We start from the raw sequence: 9,667 nt of genomic DNA on the forward strand, positions 1-9,667 counted from the left end.
AACCACAAGGCCACTGAGCTGGTAACTGGCTATTTACCAGCCTATTTACCAATCCCACAGATTACTATTTCTATGCATTTGATATATTACCTTGTGCATGTTTACCTTGCTTAGCCTACTGTAAATTGCTCTGGATTAAGAGCATCTGCCAAATGCCAAAATTGTAAATCCACTTGTGTGTGATGTAATGTATCACTTAATCACTATATGAAAGGTCTGAGGAAGAGCTACGGTCCGAAACGTTCTGGGAGCAGAAAATGGTGTCTGGATTATTTTCATTTCTTGACTTAATTGTGACTTTGTTTGATCCAGCACCCTGCCTAGTAGGTACATAGATCCTCCTCCACCACATGTATCACATGTATCCAACACAAACAAATAATTACACGAGACAAACAGATGTGTGACTCATGACGTGTGTTTTCTATTATTATTATTAATTATTATTATTATTATTATCATCATTATTATTATTATTATTATTATTATATTTTTAACAATACTTAGACATCATTAAAACAAAAAAATACAAAATAACACTGATCAGGACTTTTTTATGGAGATGGAGAGAGAGAGAGAGAGAGAGAGAGAGAGAGAGAGAGAGAGAGAGAGAGGGAGAGAGAGCATGAGGGTATCCCACACATTACAGATAAGGCACTTGAAATACTGAAATAACAACCTCAACGTATAAACAATAAAATATACATTAATTGATTTCCTCATACAAGTTGAGCCTCTGCAGAAGAAACCTGATTTCGACACGTTCAATCTCTTGACACAATAAAACAATAATAAACTCTGGCAATGAGTGAAAAACCCGTTTTCATACATAGGAATCATAAAAAATATCAACTCGGTGGTTCTCAAAGTTAGGCTCCCAGGGACCGTCCGGGCTCCTTATTGGACCGGACGCGGGGGTCCAAATGGAACCTTACAGGTCTGCATCTCTGAGAATGTGCAGATGGAACTAGGGATGGGACGGTATGAAAATGACATGTCCCGATTATTGTGGCAAAAATAATCGCAATTAACGATATCGCCATAATATAAATATGCTTAAAACTATAAAAATGCCACTTTTGTTAAACACTTGAACCCCCAGCATCCCTATAATAAAGTGAGTGTCAAATCGAGTGGCAAAGTGAGTTTAACGTCGTTTAATGCAATCAGAAAGGACTTTTCTGTTTGGATGTATGGGCTGTCAAGGCCAGAAAGTAGTTTTTTGCCACTCAGTAGGTGTTCCCGCATAACTTCCGGGTATGATGATGTCAGATGTCATGCGCATACCCTCTATTCTGGGTGGAACGTTCGTCAAAACTAGCCGATCTACAAGCTCACAACGCTATTTTTGGTGAATTTCTTTTTACCAGGATAAAAAATAACGATTATCGATCAGTGATTACCATTCCATCTGTACACTCTCAAGAGTTACGGCACTGTCTCAAATGATTCTCAATGAGCAGAACCATACAGCCCAGGTCACGCCACCTCTGACCCCTGCCTTCATCTGGTCATCAGTTCGACAATGTTGACATCAAAACTACACGTGAATCCGTGCCTGAGAAAGACAGACATTCATCGACTATACGACACACATGGTTCCCAAACCCTGATCCACCGAACCCTATAGTACTGCTGGAACCCTGGTCCATTGGAATCTAATTTAGATCTCGAGGGGGAAATTAAATGTTCAGCTTAACCCAGCGTGATTTGGGGGAGGATCTGTGCTCAGGGACACCTCCTGACACGCGGGGAATCGAACCTGGGACCTTCTGTTTCCCAGGTGGACTCCCATTCAACCTGGCCAACCCTCTGGGGAATCCTGGCAGTGGTGTAAAGTAACTAAATACATTTACTTAAGTACTGTACTTTTTGTACAAGTACAATTTTGAGATGTTTGTACTTTACTTGAGTATTTCCAATTCTACTTCTGCTCCACTACATAAGTAAATGTTTATTGTCAACACTTTTGTACTTTTACTCAAGTACATTTTGAATTCCGGACATTTACTTGTAACAAAGTAGTTACAGTATATTTGCACTATTGATGAACAAAATCCTTCTAGGTGCAAGGCTCGTAGATACAAGTTGAAATGAAGAAAATGCCAGCACTCATAACATGTCCTTTTTGCATGATTTTATTTACCTCTGACGAGAGATAAAATCTTATCCTGTCTTGGTACCATAAATAGAGTCTTCTTGATGATACTGTGTAAGGTGATAACAGTTGACACCTGTGTTCAATTACATCTGATTGTATCTCATACATAAATACCACACTTCCTGTTGTCTTGTCACAGCGCTGAGGAAGGCCAACAACCAGGCCGAAACATGTGCGTTGTTCACTCTCCTCAGAGGTAAATAAAATCATGCAAAAAGGACATACAGTGCTGGAATTGTCTTATATACATATAGAGTAAACTGACCTGTGGTTTCCTAAATATGTGAGGTAATGTTTCGCTCCAATATATATTTCAGCTTTGTATTCTGTGCTGTGATGTCCACCTCCCATAGAAAGGGGGGTTTGAACTATCCTCTACTCCCTTTCCCTGTTCATGTATCTTTTTAGATAAGCTTGGGTCATCCTAATCCGAATGATTCCCATCTTAGTGTATTGGGGCAATTAGACGGTTATACCTTTGAGTTAGAATCACTGATTGTCTTGGGGTCATTCTGTCCGTATCTGTTTCCCTTTTTTGCGACTTTTCTATTTGGAAATAAAATGTTATACATAGACTAGTCATTCGTATTTTGAGAGTTTGTTTTTAGCAGGGAACATTTTTCGACATCTAAACTCTGGCTACTGCTGGGTTCTATCCCAGCAGCACCTGCCGTTTATACATTGACAGATGCTGATGTTCTGTAGAATATTTCATTTAGATAGCATATTTTTGTAGACATAGCATTGTATAGTATTAGTCACTATACAATACTATAGTCACTATACTATAGTGTATACTTATAGGTTCTTAGTTTCCTTTTGATCCTAGATGACTGTTTCTACATATTTGATGTATTACTATGTGTTGTTCCCGTTCTTGCTTACTTAACTGTAAATCACTCTGGATTAACTGTAAATCACTCTGGATTAACTGTAAATCACTCTGGATTAACTGTAAATCACTCTGGATTAACTGTAAATCACTCTGGATTAACTGTTAATCACTCTGGATTAACTGTAAATCACTCTGGATTAACTGTAAATCACTCTGGATTAACTGTAAATCACTCTGGATTAACTGTAAATCACTCTGGATTAACTGTTAATCACTCTGGATTAACTGTAAATCACTCTGGATTAACTGTAAATCACTCTGGATTAACTGTTAATCACTCTGGATTAACTGTAAATCACTCTGGAGTAACTGTAAATCACTCTGGATTAACTGTAAATCACTCTGGATTAACTGTTAATCACTCTGGATTAACTGTAAATCACTCTGGATTAACTGTAAATCACTCTGGATTAAGAGTGTCTGCTAAATGCCTAAATTGTAAATTGTAGATGTCAGAAGTTATATTTACTTTGTTCTGTTGTTATCCTGCTTACTTTCTGTCACATGCTAGTTTTCACCCCTAATTATTCAAACACTTAACCTCCATGTCCAAATTGTCCATGTCTGTTGTTACTCAGACCTGCTCTTTTATGTCGATATCTCATGAATGTCTTCCAGGAACAAACACCAGCAGTTAACGTACTGCCACTAGCATCATAGCTAGGTAGGACCTGGTAGGACCAGCAGTTAACGTACTGCCACCGGCATCATAGCTAGGTAGGACCTGGTAGGACCAGCAGTTAACGTACTGCCACTGGCATCATAGCTAGGTAGGACCTGGTAGGACCAGCAGTTAACGTACTTCCACCGGCATCATAGCTAGGTAGGACCTGGTAGGACCAGCAGTTAACGTACTGCCACTGGCATCATAGCTAGGTAGGACCAGCAGTTAACGTACTGCCACCGGCATCATAGCTAGGTAGGACCTGGTAGGACCAGCAGTTAACGTACTTCCACCGGCATCATAGCTAGGTAGGACCAGCAGTTAACGTACTGCCACCGGCATCATAGCTAGGTAGGACCTGGTAGGACCAGCAGTTAACGTACTGCCACCGGCATCATAGCTAGGTAGGACCTGGTAGGACCAGCAGTTAACGTACTGCCACCGGCATCATAGCTAGGTAGGACCTGGTAGGACCAGCAGTTAACGTACTGCCACCGGCATCATAGCTAGGTAGGACCTGGTAGGACCAGCAGTTAACGTACTGCCACCGGCATCATAGCTAGGTAGGACCTGGTAAGACCAGCAGTTAACGTACTGCCACTGGCATCATAGCTAGGTAGGACCTGGTAAGACCAGCAGTTAACGTACTGCCACCGGCATCATAGCTAGGTAGGACCTGGTAAGACCAGCAGTTAACGTACTGCCACCGGCATCATAGCTAGGTAGGACCTGGTAAGACCAGCAGTTAACGTACTGCCACCGGCATCATAGCTAGGTAGGACCTGGTAAGACCAGCAGTTAACGTACTGCCACCGGCATCATAGCTAGGTAGGACCTGGTAGGACCAGCAGTACTAGAGGTCACTGTGAATCAGGTGTGGTGACTATGTAAAGGGAGCTGACACATGGAATTGCATAGATACAAAAAAATGATTGAAGTAAGTGGTATTAATTTGATCGTAAATCTTTCAAATAAGACATGTGATTGACTGATTGACTGATTGATTGATTGATTGACTGATTGATTTATTGATTGATTGCTTCTCTGCTGGTTCTTTAGCAGTGAACATAAAGGCACCATAGGAACAACATCTAGTAAAGGAGCAAACACTCCTACTTGACTGCATCCCTCACTGTTGAGGCTTTGTTCACACTGGCAGCCCCAAATCCATGTACACTGATTGTTGCAAATCACAGTTCAAACCACATTCCTATAGCTTACTTTACTACTAGTTAGTTGTCTGTTATGGTCTGGCCCATGTGGTCACGCTGTTACAATAGCCACCCAAACACCCAAATCCAATCGGATCACTTACAAATAGCAGCGTGGGCACTCATAGTCCTAAAACATCAGATTCGAGAAACAAATCGGAATTGGCCTGCAGACAGTCTGAACAAAGCCTGCATCGATCCTGTCCTCCACCCTTCCCTCGCTTCTTTACTTACATTTTTGGCAAACTAGTCAACAATTGAACACTATTAATTAACATCTCCAAGCAGACACTTCATGCAAGTGTCCATCTGGGATGCTTGTGTGTGTCTGGGTGTGCGTGCGTGCGTGCGTGCGTGCGTGCGTGCGTGCGTGCGTGCGTGCATGTGTCTGTGTGTGCGTGCGTGCGTGTGAGACAAAATAAAGTAATCTATGTAGTGCATATCATCACCTTGTGATTATATTACATTGTATTGTACTTAAAGTACAACTAGAAAGGTGCGCTCAGTAGAGCGCAAATCTCCTCCAGGAGGCATGCCATACCTCGCCCCATCTTTCTGTCTGTCTGGATGGTGTGATGACAAGGTTTTGGGGGTTTGTGTAATATGTTAAGTGTATGTAACCGATGATCGCCAAGCCATGTGACCCTATCGGTCACGAGCCTACATCTCCTGTTTCCGTAGCATGAGGTGGCTTGATGTACAAGTACACCCCCTGGCCTGGATATGACACATGATGTACAAGTACAACTTCCCTGGACATGACGCTAGTATGTCACAGCTCACGGGGACACACCCCCTCCCCAATCCAACCCTTAATGTTGAGCGTCAAGAAGGGAGGCCCTGGGTACCGTTTTTCTTTTGTATAGTCTTTGATATGACCCGGCCAGTGAATCGACCCCCAACCTCCCAGTCTCAGGGTGGACTCTCTAACCACAAGTCCACTGAGCTGGCACTGGGGTTGTGTGCACATGAAAAGGCAAGGGGGGGGGGGGGGGGGGGGTGTAATAAACTGCCATTACAGTGCAACCAGAGGGACTTTGAACAACAGTGAACACATTGGCAAGTAGTGTTGGCATGTTGTTGTCATTATCACTACTAGGGCAAGCATGATGTCACAATGCAATGTAGCCTAAAGGTCATGATGCCATAATGGCCTGGGCATGTCAAGGCTGATGCCATAATGGCCTGGGCATGTCAAGGCTGATGCCATAATGGCCTGGGCATGTCAAGGCAAACCGTGTTGTTTATGGCTATGTAGCCTAAAGGTCATGATGCCATAATGGCCTGGGCATGTCGAGGCAAACCTTGTTGTTTATGGCTAAGCGTACCTAGTGTTCTTGTACCGGCATGGCTCGGCATGAAAGTGTGTGTGTGTGTGTGTCACATCGACGTGCACTATCGCAGTGAAAAGAGCTCTGCTTCAGTCTTTTTGTTTGTTTGTTTGTTCTGTCTTTTAGACCTGGTAAATGGAATGAGCTTTGTGTGATTGCATTAAAAAAGAAAGAAAAAAAACAAGGGAAAAAAAAACACAAAAACAATGACAAGGCAAGGGGTGCATAGCGTTAGTCTGACGTCCCAATATTTAGACACCCATAAATCCGACTACCCAATATTCCAACCACACTAACCCTATCCCCAAACACTAACCCTATCCCCAAACCCTAACCATAGAGCCCCATACTAACCCTATCCCCAAACACTAACCCTATCCCCAAACCCTAACCATAGAGCCCCATACTAACCCTATCCCCAAACACTAACCCTATCCCCAAACCCTAACCATAGAGCCCCATACTAACCCTATCCCCAAACACTAACCCTAACCGCACGTGGAAGCCACGGGTGAGTCTTAACCGTCCACGTAGTGTCGGACTAATAACGGGATGTCGGACTAACGCGTTCCTCCCCAATAACAAGTACGGATATGTCGAGTGAGAACGTGTCCTGAAAATGTATCCGTTGCATTTGTCGGAAAACTATGGAAAATAAGTGCTTTTTTTCCCTCGCCAAACTGGCAAAGTTGGAAATCGATGGAGACCGTGTTGATAAAAGTAAGCCATAAGTTAAGTAACGTAGACTACGATACGGCAAACGATGGCGGAATGTTCATCCCAGGTCTGTCTACATACATCACACCTGTACGTAGAGACTCTGTCAGTGCCTACATACATACATACGTCATGATAATGTGTGCGCGAACCTCCCAGATCCAACTTGACTGGCAGTATAGTTCCCAGTTCCCACGCGTCATTCTGTCACGCGTATACGTCATCCAATGTTCCGTGCCATCGGCATAGGTGTGATTGTTAATTCCTTGCGTCGGTTAGGTTTGTAACACCACCGCCACGATATGTCGTCCGGCGTCCGCTGCCTTACATTCGCTCGCTGTGTGAGTCCTCCGCGAGAGGATGGGCAAAGCAACGCGAGGAGGTCGGGCGGCGTCCAGTCTAGGCTTGTGTCAAAACAGACATATCGATGCTTACTATGAACGTCACCAATAAGAAAACTACTTCCCAGGAACAGTGTTGGTGAGATTTGCCGCGAAACACACGTAGATCAATCTATCTATCAAGTTACGATGCAACTTTGACGAGTTGGCAGCCTTGGCTCGTGCCAGCTAATCTCATGTCTGCGATTTGACTAGTACCGGTTTCATCCCCATGAGCCGGAGGGACAAGAGCGTTGTGAATTGGCTAGTTAGTAGTGTTGATCCCATAGGCCGGAGGGACAGATTCCGGTCCATAGCCGCGTAGTATCCCACGGCCTTGCAGGGGCGACTGATCGGCGATCATTGAGTCACATGAAATGACGTAGTTTTGTCGTTGGCTGATATTCAGGAATGGAGGTTCCTTGGCCTGCTGGCAGTGTGCACGAAGGATACGATCACAGGACTGGCTGCAGAAATACATGCAGACGGACGGACACACAGACAGACAAAGACAGAAACACAGACAGCCACACAGACAGGGCCGAATGCAAACTCTCCGCCTCATGGAGATAAATATGGTGTGTGCATGAGTATTTGTGCGTGCGTGTATGTGTGTGTGTGTGTGTGTGTGTGTGTGTGTGTGTGTGTGTGTGTGTGTGTGTGTGTGTGTGTGTGTGTGTGTGTGTGTTAGTCTGTCTTGGTGTGGTTGGTGTGGTTGTTGTGTGCGTGTCCGTTCTGTGTTGGGCCGTTGCATATCTTCGTCTTCCTGTCGTCCTCCTCTTCGTCCTCGCCGGACTCGTCTGTCTCGTCTTTATCACTGCGGTCATCGTCCACCTTCTCCTGATAAGACAGAGAAAGAGAGAGAGGGAGGGGGAGAGAGAGAGAGAGAGATAGAGAGAGAGAGAGAGAGAGAGAGAGAGAGAGAGACAAGAGAAAGAGTCAGACAGACAGACGTGGGGGTGTGCGTGCGTGCGTGCGTGCGAGTATGCATGTGCGATTGTGTGTGTGCATTTAGGATTGATTTTAAAATAGTTTTACTTGTCTATAAAGCTCTTAATGGTCTTGCACCTTCTTACCTTCGTGACTGCTTACCTAGATATGTTCCTAACCGCCCCCCTCAGGTCCTCCACTGCTGGCCTGCTTGAAGTGCCTAAAAAATGGCTACTAAAAAATATGGTGAAGCAGCTTTCTGCTTCTACGGGCCGACGGCCTTCAATAAACTCCCACTACAGCTCAGACACGCACCCTCTGTAGACATTTTTAAAGCTCAACTCAAGACTCACCTCTTCACTCTTGCTTTTAGTTGAGTTTTTAATATCTGTGTTTCTACTCTGTTATGACTGATTTGCTGCCGTTTTATGTTTTTTTAAATGTTTTATATTTTAACGGCTTGCTTGTGTTTTATTGCTATTTTATGTTTTTTGTCTGTTCTGCCTTGTAAAGCCTTGAGCTGCATTCATGTATGATGAAGGTGCTATATGAATAAAGTTAATTATTATTTTGTGTTTTTGTGCGTGCGTGCGTGCGTGCGTGCGTGCGTGCGTGCGTGCGTGCGTGTGTGTGCGTACGTTTTCGGTGAGGAAGCGCAGCGCACAGCGTATGATGAGCACGGCCCAGAAGACGTGCAGACACTGCAGGATGACCAGCAGACCGTTGAAGAAGTAATACCCGAAGAAGGGCTCGTACATGGTCAGAGGAAACACCACGGTCCAGTAGATGATCCTACACACACAGACACACAGACACACGCACGCACGCACGCACGCACGCACGCAGGCACGCAGGCACGCACGCACGCACGCACGCACACACGCACACACACACACGCACACACACACACACAAAGCAAAGAAATAAACATTACGATGTGTGTGTAAGTGTGTTTCATTTTACAGTCTCAAGAGGTAAAGATCTAATAAGGGTCCATTTGGTTACCAACATTTAGCTGAGGACCACCTGGAACCCCCTAAAGGACCACTGGTTGAAAACCACTGATATGTAGGATCAATATTTGTTGAATTTTACACTGTAGAATCTTTTGAAAATGTTTGAACAAAAATCTTGAACATTTTTGGAAAAATGTTGTAATCATTAAATAAAGAACAACAGACAACAAATCTTCGGGTCCCTGGCAGAACATTCAGGCGGGGGCCAAATACATAGGGGTCCATGTCATAAATAAATGTTTGAGTAATATTACACGAGAGGGTGTGATTTTTACCGCGATTATTGGCACGACAGCGTCGCTGCAGGATCGAGACTTCAGCCGAGTTCCGCAAGCAGCGCTGAATTAAGTGTGTGTGTGTGT

At 44.1% G+C, this 9,667-nt stretch overlaps 1 protein-coding gene across 1 annotated transcript in view; it reads right to left on the minus strand.

The window, feature by feature from the left end:
* Positions 1–8,046: 8,046 nt before the first annotated feature.
* The window catches only part of LOC306925133 (ceramide synthase 2-like), a gene marked incomplete at both ends in the record, with an annotated part of 13,665 nt that continues 12,044 nt past the window's right edge, over positions 8,047–9,667 (minus strand). The window contains 2 exons of the mRNA XM_079503815.1: positions 8,047–8,199; positions 8,928–9,081. Of these exons, the coding sequence (XP_079359941.1) occupies positions 8,047–8,199; positions 8,928–9,081 (307 nt within the window). The remainder of the gene's footprint in view (positions 8,200–8,927; positions 9,082–9,667) is intronic.

The sequence above is a fragment of the Electrona antarctica genome (genome assembly GCF_951216825.1).
Source record: "Electrona antarctica genome assembly, chromosome: 6".
Lineage (NCBI taxonomy): Eukaryota > Metazoa > Chordata > Actinopteri > Myctophiformes > Myctophidae > Electrona > Electrona antarctica.